Source organism: Convolutriloba macropyga, chromosome 13 (genome assembly GCF_964194025.1).
Source record: "Convolutriloba macropyga chromosome 13, txConMacr16.3, whole genome shotgun sequence".
Classification (NCBI taxonomy): domain Eukaryota; kingdom Metazoa; phylum Xenacoelomorpha; order Acoela; family Convolutidae; genus Convolutriloba; species Convolutriloba macropyga.
The window spans coordinates 16,635,932-16,661,496 of NC_134480.1; the positions used below are offsets into that span (position 1 = coordinate 16,635,932).

Sequence of the window (25,565 nt, forward strand, 5' to 3'; positions counted from 1 at the left end):
TACGTAAATACCACAAAGCCCAATTAGCTCAGTGGGAAAGACGTTCTACGTAAAGTAAATGCTAAAAGTTCCCACGGGGAAGTTTGAATCGTATATAAAGCCAACCCTGTTGGCAAAAATAAACTGAACATATTACTTTTCATGTACTAATTTTCAAGAGTGGCCAATGTAAATTTTGACTTGAACAGACTACTGGCCATCCAGAAAAATCATAATGTCTTTAGATTTTTTCAGCGCTAATCTGCCAACAACCTCTGGGAGCCTTCGCACCAGAAACTCAAATTCCGGATCTATATTTTATATATATATATATATATATATATTTATCTATATAATATATATATTAAATTTATATATTATTTATATATATATATTATATATATATATATATATATATATATATAAAATATATATATGTATATATATATATATATATATATATATAATATAATATATATATAAATATACAGATGGATATACAAATTCAAGCATCTGTTGTTGTTCAAACAGTAGGATTTACTTCTATGATTTTTTGCTGATTTATCAATTTATCAATCAAACCATCGTGAGTTGTTGAGAGTCTCTAATTTTACCTTTTAGGGGATTGAATGCAAACTTATCATATTGAAATACAACTCATTTTTCTGCCCTAATCCATTTGAAAATAAATTTCAAACTATAATGCGACTTTCAAACCTGTGGCCATCTTATACCTAAGTCGATAGCTATAGCTGCATGGTCATTGGAACAAAAAGACGTAATGCAATTACTGGTTTTGTTTTCAAAGGAGAAGGAATAAATTTAGATTTTATTGATCATTTCATTTCATCTTGTAACACTAGTACAGCATAAACTAAGTCAATGATTTTCAATGCATGAAGTATATTTGTAAAAGTTAATAATAGTTGACATTAATACTTGTAGATAGTTATTGTTTCTATTGCACGATCTTCGATTATTTTTCCCATGTCACGATCCTGAAATAACACACAGTTTGATCCCTATTGACTCAGGAATTTTTATAATGCAAGTTTTGATTAAAGGCTTACCAACATTTTTTTGCGCAAAATTACAGTATGTATGTTTGTCATATGATAAAAATTTAAAAGTAATACAACAAAGAAAAAATACTATACGTTTTTGAGTTTTTGACATCGCATGCTAAAATCAACCACTCGCTGAAAATGACTACGGAAAATGACCGGCTGAATTAAACCTCCTATTTAAAAATCAAGCATAAGAAGCGGCCGTGATGATGGTGATGACGTCAGCTGCATTGATGTTCATTTTCACTTAAAATTGTCTTCAAGACTGAATTATAACTTCTCAAAAATAATAAAATAATTACCCATATCGCTCGGATTTCTTTGGCATTATTCATGAGAAGATTATTCGGGGTGTCACTTTATGGTAACAATTGCTCAAGTGTGATGAAAGGAAAAAGTAAAGAGTCCTTATTGAAATGTTCTCTTCTAAATAAAAAAAAACTGTGAAAATGAAGTAGATTATTTTTTCGAGTAAGTTGAGCCTGTTATATATGAATAATAATTCACAACTTGGGGTGCAACATATTGGTAAAGATACCTACAAAATAAAAAAATACTCCTTGCGTACACTGCCACCTTGAAAACAGTAGATCAAATCTACTTTATTCTGTCTTCTATAACCTCACAAAGGCTGACTTGGCTCGAGGTTCCATCAGAGTGCAATCCAAGAATGAAACATTCAAAAAACAAGAATTCTGCACGATATAGAAATCAGATACCTCTTCTGTCTTTACGGTTTGTTGTTTCAGCCCCAAAGAGTCACAAAAAGGCTTTCATTACAAAAGTTTTTCACGCTGTTTTCATTCTTAGTGTTAAGTTTTTGACTATATTTAAACTGAGAAGCGCAAATTTCTAGCTGTCGTGATTGCGGTGATTTTATTACTAGCGAAAAAAAAACAATCATTTTATCTTCAAACTATATATGTAGGCCAGGGAATGCGGGGTTGCTCATCTGTTCGGACCCAACCGATAAGAATTTTAAATCTAGTGAAAATTACAAAAAATGCTCTGAAGTTCAAGTTTTTGAATTTGTCTCCGCGAAAGTGTTGGATTAGGATTTAAATTTGGCAGCGTCTACAGCTACAAAACGTTTTTTTGTCAAAGTGTAGCTCAATTAACCAATCAGAAATTTCAAAAAGCTGATTTCAAGAATTCCAGATGTTTTCTAACACATGCTCGACCTATTCATTATTTATTTACGTAAAGATATTTCATAAAAAATTTTTTGTGTGTTGTCTACAAAAATCTGCGAAAACTTTTGTTGCAGTTTTGGTTATAATTTTACTGATGACAATAAATTCAGAAGAAACCCACAGAACCCTCAATAAAGAAAGTTTCAATTTTCGTAAAACCACATGCATTTTCAATTGAATCACAAGAAGAAGCCGCTTTTCATGGAAAACTGATGCTCAACAGTTTTAGGCAACAGAAAAATGCAAACATTTATGAAAAAAGAAATCCAAGCAATACATCAACAGGACTTTTAGCTTTACAAATCAATGTCAGCGAAAAAATTCACAAATTTTGGAAACCCAACCCGATGAGATCTGTTCCTCCACCCCTGAAGCCTGTAAGCAATTATTTGAAAAGAAATGGCCAGGGAAAATATGAGTATGAACATTGCGATTTCTCATATTCTATTCTACAAATGTTTTCTATGGTTTCAAGAATATCAAACTGGTGAAACCTTTGCACTTCATTCTGAATCATTCAAAAAACATTTTGAAGATACATGAAAAACATTTTAGTTAATTAATTATTTAAAAAATTAAAACCAATAACAGAATTGAATATTTTCGCAAGCATTTATTTTTTTGGCAACAATATTTCCCAAATACATGGACTCAATGATACTGCAAGCAGACAATTTTGGTATAATTTGGTTTAAAACAAATCTCAAGGCCTTTTGAAGATATTATTTTAGGTTTATTCTGAAAATGCAAGGAGAAAGCCTGTGGTTTCTTTACGTTATCGTTCGAACCAAATATTTGATCAATTGGGATAGCGAATGAGTGAATTGATTTTGATGAAAAAGACGTGATTTCAATTTTTTTCTCAATTCTTGCATTCATTTTCAATTCAAAAATGTTGTTTATACTATTTTCATTTCAAAAATGTTGTTATACTCCTATGCTATTTCTATTGGTTAAAACTACTAATCAAATTGACTACAGTTCGAACGCTCAATTTTGCTAGGTACGTTTATTTTAAAAATCTGATTTTTTTCTTTGATAGATTATGTTTTACATTTTCTTTTTGTTTTGGGTATTCCACTTTTGCTTTACATTGTAAATTTTTAATCCAATCAACCCCAAAATATTTTCATCATAGATGCTTTACGATTAAAAAATGTTTTGAGAGAATACATTTTCAGGCAATACGGTTTTAAGCACGTTTATTCAAAGCGGGTTACTTTTTCGTTGTAAAATTGAGAGATGTTGTTTTTTCTGTAGTGTTTTTGCCTTCAATTTACTAGAACAGTAAATTTTCAGGTTCTTATTTTTTCAAGAATTTGAAAAAACCAATGAAACTTGTGTGATGTTTTGCATTTTCCTATTTTTTACCTAAAATTGGTTTTATCTGGTTGGCTATATCGTTACGTATTTGATAAAGTGAGTACATTCTGTGTCAATTTTGATATGAAGAGATCAAATGAAAGTCACGATATGGTCCAATTGTTTTTATTTAAAATTTGGTCCAATTTGTTCCAATTGTTTTTAAAATCATCATGTAGCAAATGAAGTTTTTGATAAAGCAAATTCTGGATCTTCAGCTTGCGTCGGTGCCCCCCATCGCGCTTGATTTTTTCGCAAAATTAAGCGCTATAAAAACATAATTTCTAAATGGGTGTAATAACGGTGCAATAAAAAGCGCTTTAACGGTGCAATAAAAAGCTCACCGCTAAAAACCGCAAATCTTACGGAAATTCACCGCTTTCTCCGCTTTCATCCCTAAAAATGTGGGCGCTCTACGGTGAAATTTTTTTCGCCGCTATTTGCCGCAGTTCTTACATTATTTTTTTCGACCAAGAAAACTCGACCCGGATAATCACTTGATTGCCGGGAGAGGCAACAGTAAGATCCCTAAATTGATACCTGGTCAACTAGCTGAGATCTGAGTTGATTGTTCTGCTCCTGATATTGTAACACTTGTTTTTCCTTACTCTGCAATCTACACATTTTCTCCTCCAATTTGTATGACAAACGACCACAGTTCTGACAGGAGACCTGAACAATGCACAACAATTATATACAATTTTTTGACGATTAACAAGACTTTTACAAGTTTCATTGCTAACGAATGTGAAACAACATTCATTTTCTTTTGATAAAGATGTTGAAAATGTAGCATTTTCCCCCGTTCTTTGAGGTCAGGGATAGACATTTGATTAATGAATGGCACTGAATTTATTAAATTTTTGAAAATATCTCGGTGCATCTCGATAACATCTCGGGGGAAATGCGGGAAGCTTCACTCAAATTTCCAGTAATTCCGGCGAGAAACTTGCATTCGCTTATTTTACCAGCTAATTTTATTTTATAGAAAACAAAATTCAACAATTGATGCTATCCTGAAATCGACAGAACAAATAAGATTAGAACTCAACAAGAAAAAAATGTTACAGGGGCGTTTTTAGATCTTTCAAAGGCTTTTGATTCTATAAACCACAAAATACTGTTACGGAGACTCGAAAATATAGGTTTCGATGAACATGCTACCAATTTAATAGAGAATTATTTGAGTAAAAGAACGCAAAGAGTTGTTCTGAATGGAATTGAATCGGACTCGATAAATTTGAAGAGGGGAGTTCCACAAGGTACTATTTTAGGACCTCTATTATTTAACATTTACGTCAACGATTTAGCAAAGATTGTTGAAGAAGATTGCACGGTTGTCCAGCACGCAGACGATATTTTTCTTTTTGCATCCAACACTGATGAAATATTGGCAAAAACAAAATGTGAACAGAACATCTCAAAAATTATTGATTTTTTTGCAAAGTCCCAGTTAGTAGTGAACAAACAAAAAACAGAATATATTGTGTTCAGCACCAGGAAGAGGTTAACAAATACTGTTCTGAATGTTGACAATGAAAGAATAGCAGAATCAAATAGTGCGAAGTATCTTGGCGTAATTATAGACAGCAAACTAAAATTTGATGGAGAAGTGAAAAAGATTCTTCAGAGAATGGCCTGTGGAATAAAAGTTTTGAATACACTAAGTAAAAGTTTACCAGAGAAAACGAAAGTATTATTACTTAATGCAATAGTAATAAGTCATCTACATTATTCCGCGCTAATTCTAATAGGGTTGCAAAAGTCATTACTCACAACTTTAGAAAAACAATTGAATTGGGGAATAAAATCCATTTTTAATAGGAGAAAATACGATCGGTTTACCGATCTCAAACTACGCAACAAAATACTACCGGTTTCTTTTCTCTTGAAATATCGTTGCTCAAAATATTTTATTCGCTTACTCAGCAACGATCTTCCAGCATATAAAATTGAACCTCTCTCTACCATGAGAATAAAACAACATGACAGGTCAAAAAAAGTAACGTTCGATATAAGAAAGAACAATAAGTTTTTAATTGATTCTTTTATTGCACAAGCCATTCCAATTTATAATAGTCTGCCTTCTAATATTAGACTGAAAACAACATCGAAAGCTTCCTTAAAAAAGGAACTTAAAGAATATTTTTGGAAAGAATTTTTGAAGGACCCAAAAGTAACAGATATAAAAGATGACATTGAGAGCATTAGATTTTAATTCTAATTTTTAATCTTCACGATGTACATATAAAATTGTGAGAACATTTTATGCTCGCATTTTAGGCCGTTTTTTAATAATGTAAGGTCAAATTTTTAATTAAGTAATTTTATGATTTTATAATTTTACATGATGTTATATTCTTAACTTTACATTGCCTCTTTTACCATTTGCTTTTTATACTTATGTGTACCAGAGGAAATTAACAATGTTCCTTTTTTTAATACCATTGGGACTCTAGGCTTCATTTATAGCACGCACTGTTTCTATTGGAAATTTTTTGTTTCAGTGAACTTTTCGGAATCCTACTTGAAATCCCACTAAGATTTGATTACGTAGATTCATGATTAACATTGGATTTTTTGAGCTGTAGCCAAGACGAAAGGTGCTGAACTTCTGAATTGAATACCGTTTCGGTTACCTCTGCAACTGTAGCAGTAGAATTTCTCTTAATACAAGAGAAAAAGTGCAGTCTCAAAAATTGGCAAAAAGATTATATAGTTTTGATATCAATGATACATTAGTAGGAAAAGGGTTTGTTATACTCTGCTAACTGTTTTCCCCCTTTAACCAAAAATCTGAGCGCTGAGCAGATATCAATAATACAAACTTGACCCAATACATGTGATGCAACAATAGGGCGGTGTCTCTATAATGATTTTTTACAGGTGCCCGAGTTTTCATTTTCGATAACATATAAGAACGAGAAACGTATTCAATTATGTCATCTCATCTGCTAATGATGGGTGGAATGAAACCGGGAAACAAAATCAAGTAATATGAAAACAAGCAGACTGAATAATCACCGCTATTTTATTATTGATATCTTTTACGCGCCAGATTTTTTCTTCCGTTCCCGAGTCGAAAACAGAAGTTAATCTTGTAAGATCTTGCAAGATTCTTGCAAAAAACAGTTAATTTTATAAGATCTTACAAGACAGAGTTATTCTTGCAAGATCTTACCAGACAGAGTTAATCTTGTAAGATTCTTGTAAAAATCTTGCAAGATTAACTTTTTTTGGAAGAATCGTGCCATTACGATAGGAAACAGCCAAAGCAAGCTAATATGAGGAACTAATGGCATTTGAAAACACCATCCTGTAGAGAGGAAATTTAACCCATATTAAAAAAGAACATTTGAGACAGCTGCTTTTCATAAATTCAGAATTAAAATCAACAATTATGGTCAAAATTAGATACTCGAAAAAGTTTCTCAGCAAACAAAAGAACATTTAATTCTTCCTAAGCTTGATTCAACAGTTTGAAGGGTGGTTTCAGTCGTTTACTGGCACAGAACCTCAGTTTTCGAGGAAAAAATTGTGGTAAACGGTACTAAAATTCTCTTCCGACAAATTTTAGCAGACATGATTAGATACTTAAAAAATTCCTTGTCACAGAAGTGTTTTTTCTTCGAAATTAAATCAGCTTTGCATATTTTTATGTCAACACAGTAACAATTGCTTTTGTTTCTTTTTTTATGTTTGAAAAACTTGTTTTTTGTTTGTTTTTGAGGAACAAACTATCATCAGTATTGTACAATGTAGCAAAAGCAATCTCTATCAAAGCTTATTCGTTGTTTCATCGCAGAATTCAACGCCAACTATACTCTGGTTTTCAACTCAAATGCAATTTTGTAAAAAAAGGTCTTCAGTTTTTTAACCAAAAAAGCAGTATTTTTGGTTGTTTCAAGACAGCCAGACTTCAGAATCAAGAACAAAATGATCTCCTAAACAGAATTTGAGTAGCTTTGTTGTCTATATGGTCGTCCAATTTATACAAATTATTAATTTTTGAACCATTGGTTCTGAATCAAAACGTTGTTCAGTTGGTAATATCCAGTTCAACGAATTTTGATTTCTCCTGTGCAAAAAACTAAAATATCTTAATCAGATAGCTGATTCAACTTCTCACTCTCTAGTTTTTACACTAGAGAGCCCTTGGTAACAGTAATTTGCATTAGATCAACAATTTCCTGTTCTGACTCTTTGCGCTTGCTTCCTTCCCTCCCACTTAGGAGTTTGGCGCAGGCCTTAGGTGTTGCTTTGCTGGGCTTTGCTGCTGCCTTTGTCTGCTTTGGCTCCATAGGCTTGCTTTGGGAGGGGGTAGCACCTTTGTGCATGGAACTTTTCTTGCTGTTCTTTGTTGCTCGTTTTTTTTCTTCTGTTTAGGATTTGCGACACAACGATGACGAGGAGAGGACATCCGGCTTGAAAAAAAAACAAAAAGAAAGCAAAGAAAAGTTCAAAAAGAAAAGGAAAAAGAAACAAAAAGTTTGAAAATAAAAAGCAACAGCGTGAAGGACCTTCTCTGGTTTTCTTGTTGTGATATATTGATAATACGATACCTTTGTTTTTCTTATGATGTTTCTTTTATTTTTTCTTTAAATTCAGTTCTTAATCTTGCCGAAAATTTTTACACTATAGGATAGGACGTAGGACGTAGGACGTTTTTTTTCGGTATGTGTTCCTACAACGTAGGATAGGTCTTTTTCGGCTATTGTTGGGCGCTTTTTAAATAGGTTTCTAAGCTATTGTTTAAAAAAATCCTGCAAACTGTTTATCTTCTAAGATTCTTGTAAGAATCTTGTCAGAAAAAAATTAATCTTTTAAGAATCTTGTAAGAAAAAAATTAATCTTGTAGGAATCTTGTAAGAAAAAGTAAATCTTGTAAGAATCTTGTAAGAATCTTGTAAGAAAAAGTTAATCTTGTAAGAATCTTGTAAGAATCTTGTAAGGTTTAACAACGTCTTGTAAGATTCTTGCAAGAATCTTGCAAGATCTTACGAGATTAACTTCTGTTTTCGACTCGGGTTGTGTCTCGTCGGCCATTGCTGCTCTTTCAACAAGGGCTGAATTTTCAAAAAGCTGTCATTTTGTTTGACAACCAGTTTCGCGTCCACTTTCAATACTATGTTAAAAAGATTTTGATTTGGCTAATTGGGACATTAATTGATGTTAATTAATGTGTTGCTTTTTCTGTTCGTGAAACACTTTTGTTTGGGACTGTTTTTTCAGGGACTATTTTGCGAGTTAGGACTATTTTTTGGGACAGTTTTGTCTTGGACAAATTTTTCTGGAACAGTTTTGTCTGGGAGTCTGGGACTGTTTTTCCGGACACGCATGTAAATACAGGACATCTGACTACTGTTTTTGACGCTCGTCTTATATGACTTTGCTCAAGAATGCCAGCCTCTTTTCAAATCATTAAGAAATCGGTAGGTCGAAAAGTTGTTATTAACATGCATTTCTCTTTACCTTGGCTTTGTCTTCGTAATGCTTCAATTTGGCCTTTAGTATTTCACACTCATTCTGAAGTTTGGCAAAGTTCTTCACCATATCATCTAGTTGCTTCTGTCGCTCACTGAAATGAAATCTCGTTAAAACTCAGCTGAATTCTCAATGGACCCAAAATGCTCTATGAATTTCAATAACTGTCAACCTTAAAAATTTGAAAAATTAGTTAAATTTGAAACTGCTTCAAAGCATCGCCTGACTGAGCCCTTGAAGCCTGCCCAGTCTGAAGTCCGAGGAGGGCGTGTGAATTCAAAATAACAAATTCTGAAAACATGCATGAACGCACGAAAGGCTGAACGTCGGTAACTTTCGAAGGCTTATAAATCTGTACATCAGCATATTGGAATGCATGAAAGTGATGCGTTCAAAATAACACATTCTAGAAACGTCGAAAAACGCATGAAGGCTTGAACATAAGTACTTTCTGACTGGGACGGTCAGGACATTCTGGCTTTCGCCTTGCATCTCAGCCCGGGTATATATGGCCAAGCAAATCTAAGCAATGCAAGGGCAATATGGTTTTTTATTGAATCTTAATTCCCTTGACTTGACGGCGTCAAAGTGGGGAAATTTTTGAAAGTGTTCAAAGGTGTTAAAACGTGGAAGAAAGTCGGCATTGCCAGATAATAACTGCCAGTAGTTGTTAACAAGGATGCTCGTTAATGTGCGTTTGCACATGATGTTCCGACCCGAGCTCATCGACATTTTTGACTTAATTGTCAACCTGAAGAGATAATCAAAAATAGATACTTAAGTTTAAAAAATTGTAAAACAACCGAACTTCTAATTGATTTACATAACACCACGCCCCGATGCAGCGCTCACAAAATCTGCCACTAGAAAGACTACAAGGAAAAAACGAAGGACAAAATAAGCAAAAATATAATTGTTAGCGAATGTGCTAAAACAAGATAAAAAGAAACACAAATATTGATCACTCACAAAACTTTTTTGAAAACGCATATTATCCAACAAACAAGACATCATTTACGACATGATATCAGTTGAAAATGGTTTTTGAATTGCAAGGAACGGAACCTCTCATTGATGAGTATAAGTTACAAGTTGACGAAAAGAACAAAAACTGAAAAATATACAAAATTCATTGAAATCGAACAAAATCATAAACTTTAATAATTTTTGCTATAAACTGTGTGCATTGAGTAACCTCATAGTTTCAATCCTTAATTAGAAGCCTATAAGACCAGTCAGCATTTTACGAATACACGAAGAATTAAAAAACAAAAACAGCAAGTTTAGAAAAAATTGAGCGAGAACGGTGTCGAACCGTCAAACCGAAGAAAGGAGACAAAAGAGAAAAAATTTTTTCTAATATCATATACTTTTTAACAGCATTGGATTTGTTCTTTTCTTAACAATATGACTTTAAAAGTATGAAAAAATATAATAAATTTTTGAGTAAAACAGTTATATCATAGCCAGTAAATTCAATAGCTTTCAACGGAAGTCAAAAATACGCTAAGTTACACCTCCTTGAGACAAAAAAATAATATTTGTGAATTATAAGTCACCAACTGGACATCACAATAAGTCTTATGATTATGAACACAACAACAAACACATGCAAAAACCAAAAATTCATTAGAAAAGTGCGAGAAGCAAGTGTCGAAGCCATTAAAACCATAAGATTTTCTCTGAAAATTTATCTGTGAACCATTGGACGTCTTCTCTAAACCAATGGGAACTATCAATGTTGGGTTAATGAGATAAAACTTCAAAAGGAACCAAAATTACAAAAAATAGCCAAAAGGAAAACTCGTGACATCGAAGTCATAAAACCAAAAATTAGTAGTTAAAACCACTAACAGATTAATTTTGTATTCAAAAAATGAGAGGTGTTCTGTCTTTAGATTGACTTACGGTTCATGGAAGTAGGTTTGATAAAGGTTGGTGTTCAAAAAAATTGGTTTTTTCTTAAAAGTCTTAACAGCCACTAATTTCAATAGCTGTCAGCGGAAGTCAATAAATACGCAAAGTTATTCTTCAAGGGGATTATAAAGATGTTCATTAATTTTAAATCATCAATAGGACATCACAATAAGTCTCATGATTATGAAAAAAACAACAAAAACAGGCAAAAACCAAAAATTCTGTAGAAAAGATCAAGAAAGTGTCAGAGCCATTCATACCATCAAATTTTCTCTGAAAACCTTTTCTTTGATCATCTTTGATCCGTTTTAAGTCTCCTCCAAGCCACTGGGAAATACAAATATTAGGATACTGTGATAAAAATTGAAATGTAATCAAAATTACAATAAAAAACTCCAAAAATTAAAAAGTTATAGGAACTCGTGTTAAAACCGATTGCTGGAAAATAAAACCGATTACCAGAATAATTTTAATTGCAGTAGAAAAGATAGAGGTCTTGTAATTACTGAGACTAACCTACAGCTCACGAAAAAAAGTTTAAGTTTGGTTAATGTCCAAAAAAATTCTGAAAAAAATTATTCTTGAATGGTTAACAGCCATTAAATTCAAGAGCTTTCACTGGAATCCAAAAATACGCTACGTTATGATTCAATGGGAAAACACGAATGTTTTTCATCAGTATGTTTTTAATATGACATCACAATAAGTCCTATGTTTATGGAAACAACGACAATTACAGGCAAAAACCAAAAAAAATTCAGCAGAAATGCGAATAGAAAGTGTGGAAGCTATTTAAACCATAACATTTTTCTCTGAAAAATTTAACGTTGATCCACTGGACATCTTTTCTAAGCCAACTATCAATATTAGGATAATGAGTTTAGATTTCAAAGGCAACCAAAATTATGAAAAAAAATCCGAAATTTTTTATTATGAAAACTCGTGTTATTGAAGTAATAAAACACATAAATAGCAAAAAAAACCACTTACAATTCGGTTGCTCTAAAAGAACGTGATTCTGTCATTACTGAGACTGGCTTACTGTTCATGAAAAAATGTTAAATATCGGTTAATGTTAAAAAAATTCTAAATATTGTTTTTTAAACTCTTAGCAGCCATTGTCTTTCCACTCACAGAAACATATAGGTTTACCTAATGCACATTAGGAAGTCAATCGCCTTTTTAGTTGGTGAGTCTACGCCATACGACGCCCAAAATTTTTTAAGATCTCACAAAGAAGATCAAAATTTTATTAAAAATTTCAAAAACCGAGAGTTGAATACAAAAAAAAGCACATGAGTGATCCCTTGAGAACGAATATTTTGTTCATTGGGCATCAGTTTACTGTAAATGAGGTTTGTCATTAACAGAACCTCGATATGAAAACTGACTAGTCTCTAGATGACTAAAATGACAATATTGAATAGGAATATTTTTCTAAAAAAACAGCGCTCAAATTAAACTGGACTTTCTTATAGTAAACTTCCAGATGAGACCAGAACTAGCCCATTTATCGGTCTAATGGTAGCACAATATTGATTCATTTTGTAGCGTGAAATCTAATTTTGAAATAATTTTTTTATAAAAAGGCCTTAATTTGAATAAAAAGTTCGCTAAAAGTGAACAAAATCATGCTAAAAGTGAACAAATATCACATGTGCACACAAAACTTTAAACCTCGATATCTCCTCGAAAAAAACGAAATTCAAAAAATCTTTCTAATTTTGAATTCTACGCTGGACTAGCTTTTCAATGATACCACTCACATTTCTCTACGATGAATATATCGATCGGCCAGAATTGACTGAACAAAAAAACCGATTTGAGTATGTAGTTCCTCCCCACAAATGGGTCGGAACAATTAACCAGAATTTGACTTCCATTTCTGGAATTTAAAGTTGCATATATTGTAAGCAAGGTTACATGACTCTGTAGAAGTCACTTCAAAATTCTTGACTGGACATCACGAATCACTCGCTGAAAACGCAGAAGTTTTTAGTGACTTCATGAAAAGTCACGTGACCTGGATGCAAATAAGTCCTCATTCTGAGAACTAACTTTGATTTCTGACTCATCATAGCCTCGAGTGCCTTCTTAAGTTTGTTTATTTTGTCGTCCTTGAAGAACATGTCTTTTTCTATCTCCAGCTTCACATTTGCTATCTCTTTCACGTGCTGAAACAGGAAAATAATGAAACCGCTGAGATAGTCTATTTATATGGGTAACTTTTGGTAAAAACCTAAAAATATGATTTTTTAATGGCAGCCAGAAAAATAAGGTTTTTTCTGTTATGGCCCCTCCCTCCCTCCCTACCTCTCTCCTTCCCTCTCCTAATAATCGTAACTATGCCCTAATGGGAGGGGCTATATTAGAAAAGAGCCTTAAATTACTGTTTTGGAAAATTTGGCCGAAAAATTGAAAATATGCGGTTAAAAGCTCTTAATTTCAGCACAAAATAGGAAAGATAGAATGTCCATTTGTATTTTCAGACCGTAAAAAAATCTTAACAAACCGTTTTTCAACCAACATTGCTATTGAAATTAAGTCGCAAGCTCAATTACAAATTTTAATTTTTTTCTTCAACAATTCCGAAAAATAACCAACTTTGATTAAAATTATGCCCGAAATGTGATATAGACATCCCAGTAAAATCCCTGTAATTCTAGACATTTCACAGATTGCGGTTTTCACAACTCGGATTGAGTTTTCAGTGTCCTTTCAGCGCACTTTTTGGATCTTTTCCGTTTGTAATGATTTACTATGTAATGCGCATAAAGTGCATAAAGGGGGGAGGGGCATAAAGTGCTGGGGGCACAAACGGAAAAGATCCCCCTTTTTTAAAAGAAATTTGCTGAACGCGCTGAAATAATGAAAAATGATTAGAATGCGTTGAAATGTGCATGAGACCAAAATTTCAATATTATAGCTTAAATTAAAAACTTTTTATACTAATAAGATGAAGTGTGCTGAAACTTGATAATTTTGTAGATAATTTTATATCTTATTTTTATAACGTAATACCTGATCATTCAGTTGTTGAAAGATCATTTTGTTCAAATTTTACAGAAATCTTAACGAACAATGAAATATCAAATATCATTTCAGATTTGAGCCCTTGAAGCCGATACCTGTTTTTCAATCTGTTCGACTCTATCGCTCAGTGTCTTGTCAGCAGTAGCCAACTTCTCACTCATTTGTTCATTCTCAACCCTTAGTGACGTCACTTCTGTCTCCAGTGGCTCCAGTTCAGTCAGCCGGGCCTGTGCGTGTTCTAACTTCTCATTTTCCTGGAAACAATGATTTTGTGTACGTTTGTTGATTTTACTGACTGCCCTAACGATGATTGAATTCGAATTTACAGGATTCAATTCAAATGATTCAAAACTGGCAAGATTATGGCAAGTCTTTCAAAGTATGAATCTATCCGAATCTAATCTGAAGTAATTTCTCAGCGAAAAAAATATGTGGACAATGAGATGTTGCATTGAATTTGAGTACTTAATTACAGTCATCACTATCTAATATAGCTCATAATTGTATGTGTTACTGGAGTAAGCAAACAAACAAATATTATTTCTCACTGCTGGAGCAATATTACTATGCGAATTTAGCTGATGCGCTCAGCTGAGCATGTTGTTATTAGCTGCTATTGCTCTGCTACTGGGCTTGAATTACGAGACAGAGCATTCTATCCTCGCAAAGATAGAACAAGTGATTTTACTATAAATCTATGTTTCTATAGCGATGGTTCAACTTTCATGACAGTTGCCATAGTCTGATTGGTAAATTCACTATGTCGACATATATTAAAGCAATAGCACAGTGGCATTGCAACAGATGGCACTACATCAAAAATATGTATGAGTTTTGTTTTGCATGCAGCACTACTACAAATTAGGGCTTTAGAAAATGACTTATGAACGAGTTTTTTATTTTAAGACCGCTTTTAGAGCTCATAGAAATCTTGAAAAGATTCCCAATCTTACGAGAATACTGAAAAATTCTGTATTCTCTCAACTTACAGGCTTGTTCTTAGAAATAAAAACCTAAAACAGAGTCTCAAATAAATTTAATAATGTCCAGAGATGCACTGAAATCAGAAATGATTTTTCAATATTTGAAAGTTTTGGAAGGTGAAACCAAACAGTAATCTTCCAATAATAATGCATGATTTTGAACTCTTGGAGAGCTCTGTCTAATGGTTAGTTAAAGAGTAAGGGGATAAACAGCATGCACATTTTCGATGTGCGAGCTATCTATGCAATATATTTTTTTTAAAATCAAGGATAAATCTTAATTTGCAAAATCATGAAAAACTTAAAACCACTAGTTTCTTAGAAACAAAAAAATAGTTTTAACTTTGGTCTATTCTTCATGTTTTTAAGTAATGCATAAAACTGAGCCTTTTTTGCCGTGATTTGCTGACACTGAAGGTTTCTTGTCTCATATCATTTGTTGGTTTCATAAACGAAAAATACTCATTCAAATATAAATGTTGTAGTAAAAATGTTTTTGTTTTTAATTGCAAAAAATTGAAAATAAAATGATATCTCGTTTAGGAGTGCTTAAGTATCACACATCACCAATGATCGTTGAATCTGTTGAAGTCAATTCCTTGTCTGAAACCTGCACGTTTCCTGTTTTTCCAAAATGGGAAACTCATATTGGGTTATTACTTTCAGAGGAACAAAGCAAATTTACTTGGCCTTGATGGCAAGCAGTGTGTTATCCCTTCCCATCTCGTGATAAAAATAGAACATCCTATCTTTGCAACAGGGCGAAATTGGTGCAGATAAGGAAAGAAGGCGCATGTACACTGGAGTATCTCACAAAGTCATTTAATAACCGAGCTTCAGTAATATTTGGACAGATGTCTACTATTTTACATTTTCACCCTTTTTTGTTTTCCCTCAGACGGCTGATTATAGATGGCTTCAATATTTTTGGACAGATGTCTACTAATCCATGTTTAACCTATTTTTTTTGTTTTTCCTCGGATGGCTGATAATGTGCGGTTTTCACTGTCCTCATTGGTGCCCACATAGTTAGCTTTAATAACTGAGCCAATTCCGCTAGCGAGTCTAGAATAAGGAGGAAGTGAACAACACAAACGGGGACAACTTTCAGTTATATTTTATGTAGTTTATTTGTTTTTGCCTTGTTTCATTTCTTGCTTTTTATTATTTGTTTTGGCGTACCTTACATGCACTCATGTTTTTACTCTTCTATATTGGTGCTGCAACCATTTTTTTTACCGTATCTCCACCGCTGCCGGTCCCAGGCCAGGAGTTACAAATCTTATACCCGAAAAAATACTTAAAAAATAATTTTTTAGAATGACTAAAATTAATTTCTGACAGAGCATTTGTTAATTTTTGTTAACCAATGTCGTTTTCAGATGGACTTAACATACTAGCCCAATCACGTAGGAAAAACTAAACTGAAATTTTGCAAGATTTTCGCAAAATGAATTCAAAATTGGCAAGAGAAACTTGTAAGAAAAACGTTAAACTATGCATTCTTTTGCGACATTTTGCAAAGTTTCTTGCAACATTTTGAATCTCTTTTTTGGTCGGGTAATTTTGGTATTAATAGTTTTTAACCTCATTGTATCATTTTGTTCACGGCCACATGAGGAATTTTCTGTCACATGAACCAATGAAAACAACTTTAGTTACGGGGTGGTGCGTGGTCTAATTTTTTTTTCAATTTTTTTTGCAGTTGATTCTTTCAAACCGCTTTGTTTGCAAACCGATCGCTTAAAATATAGTTTAATAATGGCTTCTCAAAATTTAAGGCAAAATCTTTCCAGGGTAATTTTTTTTACCGTGATAAGTTTTTCCACCATTTGGTCGTACTCAGCCTCCAGTTTTTCCACCTTAAATGACAACCTGTTCTTGTCTGCCTGCTCCTCCCGCAGAACATCTTCCAAGTGTTCCGCCTTCCGCCTCGATTCATCTTCTCTGTCCTAAAAACGGATTATCGTCTTTTGGCGAGAAAATTTGGATCCATTTTGTCGCTAATGTAGACATGTTGCTAATTTTGCTAATCTTACAAAACCTATATACTTCTGAATTAAAAATTTGATAAAAAATTTAACTATGTTCAACAGATTTTGCAAAAGCCCTTCAACATGGATTCAAATCTTGCAAGAATCTTACAAGATGCTTGCAAGAAGTAATCATTTCCTTGCAAGATTACTTGCTAGACTATAATTTTCTTGCATCACGAGGATGCATTGTAGCCCGCAGCGTTTTAGAATTCTTCAAATACTTGAACTATTACACTACGGCATACCTACTTGGATATTAATCTTTGAAAGAACTTGGTACTTTTAGGTGAGATGACAAAAATATGAACTTCGCAGTGATAACTTTTTTCAGTGGGATAAAAAATTGCAAGACCATGCAGGACTATTTAGATCAAGCAAACAATGACTAACAAACTTTTTTAAGATAGTCCAAGATTCTCGAATATTTTCAAATTGTATAAGAGTCAAAATCCGCTCAACTCCCCAAATAATTGCAATAATCATGGATTTGTTAATGAAGTAACCTTGATTTCTTCCAACTCCTCCATGAGTTCTTGAATGTGATTCCTCATTTCCATGACCTCCTCTTCCCAGAACATATTCTCACTGTCCCTTCCTCCGTATCCAGGGGTCAAATTGGCATTCCCGACAGCATTCACCGCTAAATGAGTCACCACTGGGCAAATAGCTCTTTTTTATTGTAAATTTAAACTTTGTAACCACAAATCAAAGTTTTGTTTAAAAAATTACAATTTAAGAATTACTTATGAATCGTTTGGTCCTCATATTAATAGAAGAATTGATATTTAAATCCTACTTTTCTATTTATTGGAACACGTTCTTGTAATTTATCCATTTCGCTAGTTAATTTTCCTTAAACTTTTGTTTTTGTTTTCCCTTTCCAAATTTCTATTGGTAAGCTCTTCGACTATAATTTTAAAATTTGTGATAACTGATCGGTTCCTCAATTTGTACTATGATGTCCCCCCTTTTCACCCCTAGCAGTTTCACCCCTATTATTTAAGGCCGATTATGTCAACCGTTTCTTATTTCAAACCAATTATTATGCCATATATAATTGGTGAGATTGATATTCAAAATGAAGAAATATTTGGGTAAAGAGTTGAGAGATTCATACTCGAACTTAAGGTTCATGTGTTTTTCGACATACAGTTTAACAACGTGCCAAAATCTAATTGGCAACCAATTGCATAAAAGTCCCTCAGCTTCTCAATTGCGGATTAAAGGACAAGCTGCAGACTAACATTTACATATACCAAAAAGTTTCGTGTCAAAATCATATTTTGAAAATATTAGCCGAATGTGGACATTGGTTAATGGAAGCTGATCTCGCAGAAGACATTGACATTCCTGAAAATTTCTTTGCTCAGTCTGTGCTCGGAGCAATAACATTCTGTTCAAGCATTTTAGTGCAACAGAATTAATTTCGTGTTTGTTAGAAAGACTTAAAAAAATTTGTTGTTCAATGAAACCAAAACGGTTTTACACAGAAATTTTTATTTAAGAATCAATTCTACGCCTTTGTCTGTATTGCTATGAGATCTGATTCGCAAATTCAAAAGTTGATTTTCACTGTTTCCAGGTTAAAAATTAAAACCTATCTACGTATTGTTCTCATTCACTTTCTCCTACCATAGATTTTTTTGTTGTTTCAAGACGTCGTAAATTAGTTCCCAGGCCTATTTTTAACTATGATAGTCAGTGCTCTCTTTTGTGGGATAAACGTAACATTCTAGGACTAAACAAATTAGAAATACTATGCATATTTTTCCGGATCAACGCTGAAGCAGCCCGCTATGAGTTCAATATTCAAACCATTTTTGATATCTTTCTCCCAAGATTGCTTGCATTCACTTAACAAGAAGATTCATGGGGGAAAATCTGGTAGCAATAAATTATATTCAGTTACTAATATTCCTAGATACTCAAACATAGCAACAACTAAGCTCTCTTTAATAATTAGCAGGGACTACACAAGTCTCCAAACTGGAAAACATTTTTTAAAAATCTACAAACTGCTGGTTGTGATTTATGCTATACGGAATGAGAAAAGAGGGAAAACCTCACCTGTGAATGCAGCAGTATTGCTTTAAACATATGTTAATTTTATGGGAGGAACTAATATCGAACGAACTATATTACAAATAGTATTTTACTAAAATCTCACACTACATTTGAAGTCTGCTCTATGATAGAAGGATGTCAATTTTTTGTTTCGTAAAAAATAGAAAGATAGAAAATAGAAACAAATAAATAGAAAATTTTGGAATATTTTTTTTTTTTCAATTATTCGGATTCAATTTCAGAAATACTGTTCTGGAGAGACAATTAATAGACTGTTTTGGGGAATCTTTTTTGAAGGATGTGTCCCAGCGGGTGTTTAAACCTTCATTTCAAGTTAGTTAATTATCAATGAGACAACTGACCTCCCCTCTTACTTTTTCCCAAATTAGTTGAAAACTAATGACTGGGAAAAATTGTAGAGGTCTAATGGTTTTCAAAAAAAATGGTGATAGATAATTTTATTCAAACGAGACGCCTTTTTTGCATTGGCTAGCAGTGAATGTTTTCTTCTCAACGGCAGAGTAATGTGCAGTTATCTTAATAATGCGAAGACAATACAAGTACCATGAATAGATTGTTCTCAAAAATTTGAATAATATAAGGACGTAAACATAGGACGTAAACCATCTAATGTTATAAAATATATTTAATTCATTTATTATTTTGCAACTTTATGGAGTGATGAAACTATCCAGTAAGTCTTCAAAAAATGCTTTTGTACTAAAGAACTTAATTCTTTCTTTGGTTTTCGGTATCACTAAATTTGCCTCAGATTTTCTACTTTCGTGGTGGTTATTTTTCAGAAAGTGAAAACCAAAAAACAAAGGTAGTTAGAGAAGAGGAAAATGAAAACATCAAAACTGGAGTGAAAACGAAAATGAAAACATCATAACGAGTGTTGTTCTCTTGATATTAAAACTAATTTCATTCAACTGAGAAATATTCTCTGATTGCAATATTTTAAACTTTCAGAAGTTAGTTTTGCTCAAGAAACTTTAACAAAAATTAGATATGGAACAAGGAGGCTCGTTAATGTGCGTTCGTACATGATGTTCCGACCCGAGCTCATCTGCATTTTTGCCCTAATTGTCAACCACATGAAGAGATAACAAAGATAGATAAATGAGATTTAAAAAATTGTTGCAAAACCTAACTCCAAAAAAATTACATGATGCCATGCCTCATTACTGCGCTCACGAGATTTGCTATTTAATAGACTACGAGAAAAAAAAATAAACAACAAATTAAGCAAAAACAAAAATTTCACTGCAGAAACCCAATATCTAAATTTAAAAGCACCTAGTAACAACGTCAAAATTAAATCAGATAAAACCTTAACGACACAAATTTAGTTTTTCCTAACTATACAGCAGATGGATGTTTGCCATAATAAGACCGGGTAATAATTTGACAAAGAGAAGAAAAAATGAGTTTAAAATGAAAAACCAATCAATATTTTTTACCAAATAATTTCAAAAGTCTAAAAAATCTTTAGCTTATAATAAAAAAATTCTTGATAAAAGTTAATTTTTGAATTTCATTGAATTGGATGGGACCTCTCAATGACCAGTCAGCATATATCAAATTTTCCTAAAGTTTGTGATCTTATAAATTTTCAAAGATTTTTCAAACTTTTCAGTTTTTGTTGTTCTTTTAGTCAACTTGTGTTGACTAAAAGAACAACAAAAACTGAAAAGTTTGAAAAATCTTTGAAAATTTATAAGATCATAAACTTTAGGAAAATTCGATATACACTGACTGCTCATGGTAATATCTTTTAATCGGTCATCACAAGATTATAAGGCCGGTCAGCATTTTACCACTACCTAAAGAATAAAAAAGGCAAAAACAGCAAATTCAAAAAAAATAAGCGATAAAAGTGTCAAAGCCTACAGAAAATAAACATTTCAGTAAAGGTTTTCTTTTTTCAATCAATTTTTTAACAGCAATGGGATCGCTTATATTGTTACAAATTAGCTTGAAAACAACAAATTTTTTTAAAAACAACTTTTTTAAAAAATATTTTTAAAAACTTAACAGCCATTAAGTTCAATGGCTTTCGACGGAAATTAATAAATACGATCAGTTATGCCACGATGTTAGCACGTGGATGTTTTTCGATTATAGGTAATCAATAAGACATCACAATTGCTCTTATGATTATGAAAAAAAGCAACAAATACAGGCGAAAACTAAAATGTCTCGTAAAAAATTGCGAGAAGAAAGTGTCGAAGCCATTTAAAACATAAGTTTTTCTTTAGCTATGATCACTTGAACATTTCTTCTAAGCCAGTGGGAGCAATTAAAATTTCATTAATTAAGATAGCAGGATAATAAAGATCACTTGATAAGATTTCAAAAGGAACCAATAATATGAAATGACAAAAAACTTTAAGAAAAAGAAATCTTGGGGCATTGAAGTCACATAATCATTAGTTAGAAGAAAAACCGCCAACAAAAATTATGATTGCAATAGGAAGAAGAGGGTCCTGTTATTACTGGGACTGACATAAGTTTCCCAAAAATAAGTTTATGATTAGTTAATATTAAAAAATGATTTGAAGATTTCAAATTTTTAACATCTATTAGCTGTCCAGTCAAAGCACTAGATAGGTTGACTTAATGCTCATTACGATATGTATTGCACTTTTAATGAACTAGTTTATGCCATTGAATTCCAAAACTTTAATAAAACCTCAAAATTTTATTTAAAATTACGAAAAATGATATACGTATCCAAAAAAACTGATTTCTTGGAGACTAATTTTTTTGTTCATTGATTGTAAATGAGGTATTTCATTAATGGAAACTCGATGTAAAAAGTGACCAGTCTCTGGATGACTGGAACAACAAAAAAATCGAGCAAAGTTTTCAAAGAAAAGCTCTCAAACAGATTTCCAATTTTTGATATAGTAAATTTCGCTATGAGACCAGAACTAGTCTTTTTATTGCCTGCCTTTCGTCTAATATGAACAAAAAATTGATTTATTTTATGGCGTGAAATGTAATTCTGAATTTAATTTTTTTAGAATAAATGTTAATTCAACAAAAATGACGGTAAAAGTGAACAAATTGAACCGAATATCCCGTGTTCACATGAAACTTTAAACCTCCATAACTCCTCGAAAAAAAAAAAAACGAAATTCAAAATTTTTTTAATACTTCAAATTCTACGCTGGAGGAGTTTTATAATGATACCGCTCAAATTTCTCTACGATGGATATATCGATCGGTCAAAATTGTCAGAACAATAAAACCATTTGAGTATATAGTTCCCTCCCCCCACAGTGGGGTCGGAAGAAAAATAACCATAAAATTCTAACTTTTCGAACAAATCATTCAAAGTATGATTTCCGTAGTTTAAAATATTTCACTGATTTGTGGATCTAAAATTATAAAGAGAACAAAAAAACAAGCTCTTTCATTAAAAAATAAAACAGAAAATATGAAGGCAAAAAATAAGATTTGAGCTGATAAATATTTTTTAACTGTATTTTTTGGTTTAAAATTAGTCAAGAAGTCATTGTTTCATTTTTTAAAAATAGGTTGCCTTTCTGCAAATCGGCTGTTCAATCATATCAGGTTATTCTCGCGATGAAGACGGTTTTTTAACAGTGCCTTTCTCATTTTATGCCTACAACTCTCTCACTTTTGCAAAAAAATATTATTCTGGCATAAAATTTAAACGCAAACTCTTGCGAAGTTTACGCCCGAGTTTCGCTCATTTTCCCGTACAAAAAAAACGCTGGGAAGGAGCAGGCTTAGCGCAATTTCGAACTAATCAAGCGGAATGAGGAGTGTAATGATGACAGAATTCTGATCAAACTTTATTTATTTTCAGTGTGTTTAGCGGCATTTTCCTCGTCATTTCGCTCATCCGCTCACTTCTTACGTTTTTTCTAGAAATTCTAGAAAAAACCAGAGCAAGGTTTAGAGGACTACTATATGAAGAGACTACTATATGAAGAGCTTCAAATTTAACTTCCCTAGCATACATGGTCGAGACCACAAGTAAATTCTACACAAAGTCTTTTCATGCCTCGACCCACGTTCTCTTCATTGCAAATATCGGTGAACCAGGGTCTTCTCATTATTCGAATTCTTAACTAGAGTCTAATTTCTTCAAATTTTTCTCATTTGAGCAAATTTATTGTAATTTCAAATAAGGTGAATTAAGGTGATGTCAAGCCGGGTAATTTTCCAACCTTTGTTGTCGGAGGGTACGAGTGTATTCCTGGTCACAGGTGTTGGTCTTGCAAAGGGGGGTTCCGGAGTCGGGTTCAGGATCTGGTTTTGATTGACCTGGGTGGACGCGTTCACCAGAGCTGGCTTACCTGTAGTCAGTATATGTAATCAGCTAGCAAATATAAAATACAAAAAAGTTTTTTGTTGTCGAGTATCTTTCTCGCAGTTTACGTTTTTGTGAGTTAATTATTGAAAATTGCGACTGTTTCTATTTGATTACCATCGCCAAAATGGATTAGTTTTAATGGATACTTTAATAATGGATTACTTTTTTTGTTTTCTTTTAAACGATAATTAGGGCTCCATTTCTTTTGTCTTACGAAGTATCATTTTTTAAAATTTCCTTTTCTATTTCTGTTTTACCCGGATCGAGGTGTCACCGCTAAAAATCGCTAAAAGATGTAAGATTTGCGGTGAATTTGATTAAAAAGTGTAAGATTTGCGCTCAATTCGATGAATGCGGTGAAAAAAATCTTTTCAGCGGTGAAAAATGTTTATTCCGCTTATGCAGTGAAAAAAAACTCACCGTTAAAAATTGCTTAAGCGGTGAAAGAAAATTTTTCACCGCTACCAGCAGAATGCGGTGAAAAAAATTTTTACTGCTACCAGGATGCGGTGAAAAAATATTTTTCAGCGCTAAAATTGCAAATCTTACAAATATTCACCGCTAAAACCAACGCTTATCGTAAATTCACAGTGAATAACATTGAATTAAGCGAGATATGGCGCAGTGGAATAATAAGTTGATGAAAAATAGGAGGTGAGAGGTTCAAACCCATGCACGGAAGTTTCTTTTTTGTAAGAAATCCGGTGAATACGGTGAAAAAAATTTTCACCGCTAAAAACTACAAAAATTAACCGTATTCAACGCTAAAATATGCAGGCGCTTTGCGGTGAAAAAAGTTTTCTTCACCGCTATTCACCGCTAATCTTACATTACTTTTCGCCAAACCTCGACACAGGTAGTGTCTTTGACATTTATTTAAAGAAAATCATCAGAAATGACAGGAATAAGAAATTTGTGTCGTCAGGGTTTAGCAATAAGGATATCATTTATAATAGCTAATTGATGATGTTCAACAACGAGGTGTGTGTGTGTGTGGGGGGGGGGGGTTGATGGTGGGGGTTGAAGAGACAAACATACATTATATAAAATCGACACAACTCACCAACTTGAAGACCCCTCACAAACGTATCCTCAAAAGATCTGCTCGGGTACACCTCAACGGGGGGCAACTTCAACAGGGTCGGAAGTTCTGGTGCTTTTCCTGTCACCCGCAATTGACCCAACGGTCTTCCATTTTCATCACGAGGAATTTTGTTCACATTGATTGTTTGCTGTGGTCTGGACTTGTAATTTGTTGTGTTGCTGTATTGATTCATTGTTAGAATCGTTAAAAAAACACGTATTGTATTTGTTCAATATGGTTTGAGAAAGGTTTTAACTTGCTATCTAATAGTTGCAAATTATACTCGGCTCACGTATTTGAAACAAAATCAACATGTATAAGATTTGAGAACATATAAAGCATATGTTTCAAATCAGTATGAATTAACTTTGAGTTGTGTCTTTTTCGACGAAAAATAAGATCAATTATCTTGTACTAATGCATCTCTTTTTCTTAAAGTTGCTTATTTTTAAGATCTCTTTTCCTGCAATTTGACCCTCTTAGATACGTCAATAATGTCTAAAATGACTGGCCCTGACCCATCTGGTCTCCGACGCATGTCTTTTCCGGGTCAAAACCACTCAACTTCTTGAACTTTTCCCAGTAGAATATCATAATTTTTTGTTTCCAATTTTATTGGGAAGAATTCTGTCAATAAGGCGTCATTCTGGTCAACACACATAATAACGTTTTTCATTTTGTATGTGCACTGTGGTACCACTATGATTGTATGTCAATATCAGGCAGCAAAAAGTTTTGCCTAATTTACAGCAGTTCCTCTTTAAGGTGCTCGTACAAGCAGCATTGTAGCTGAGCTATAAAGTGATGACAACACCAATTGACTCACACTAAAAAAGTTCAGGTAACCTGAAGTTCAGGTGAATTTCAGGTGTAAAGGCACCTGAAATACACCTGAACTGTATTTCAGTAAAATTTCACCAGAACAAGTTCATGTGTGGTTATCTGAAAAAAGTTTTTATTGCTATCAGCAGTGAAACAACAAAAATATCAAAAAAATTCAAACTAAAACACA

At 32.9% G+C, this 25,565-nt stretch overlaps 2 protein-coding genes across 6 annotated transcripts in view; one reads left to right on the plus strand and one right to left on the minus strand.

Moving 5' to 3' along the window:
* The window catches only part of LOC142351537 (sialin-like), a 438,741-nt gene that overhangs the window by 232,589 nt on the left and 180,587 nt on the right, over positions 1 to 25,565 (plus strand). The gene's annotated exons all lie outside the window — the stretch shown is intronic.
* LOC142352076 (uncharacterized) lies at positions 797 to 24,840 on the minus strand. 3 transcript variants are annotated; one of them, XM_075404434.1, is made up of 9 exons: positions 24,533 to 24,840; positions 23,324 to 23,452; positions 17,558 to 17,694; positions 16,881 to 16,970; positions 14,131 to 14,289; positions 13,061 to 13,176; positions 9,074 to 9,179; positions 4,142 to 4,273; positions 797 to 977 (listed from the first exon to the last, which is right to left on the minus strand). In XM_075404434.1, the coding sequence occupies exons 1-9, from the start codon at positions 24,744 to 24,746 to the stop codon at positions 912 to 914; spliced, it is 1,149 nt and encodes a 382-aa protein (XP_075260549.1). In that variant the 5' UTR covers positions 24,747 to 24,840; the 3' UTR covers positions 797 to 911. The 3 variants fall into 3 exon arrangements, with proteins under 3 accessions (XP_075260549.1, XP_075260548.1, XP_075260550.1); XM_075404433.1 differs by having other exon boundaries at positions 16,830 to 16,970; XM_075404435.1 differs by lacking the exon at positions 16,881 to 16,970.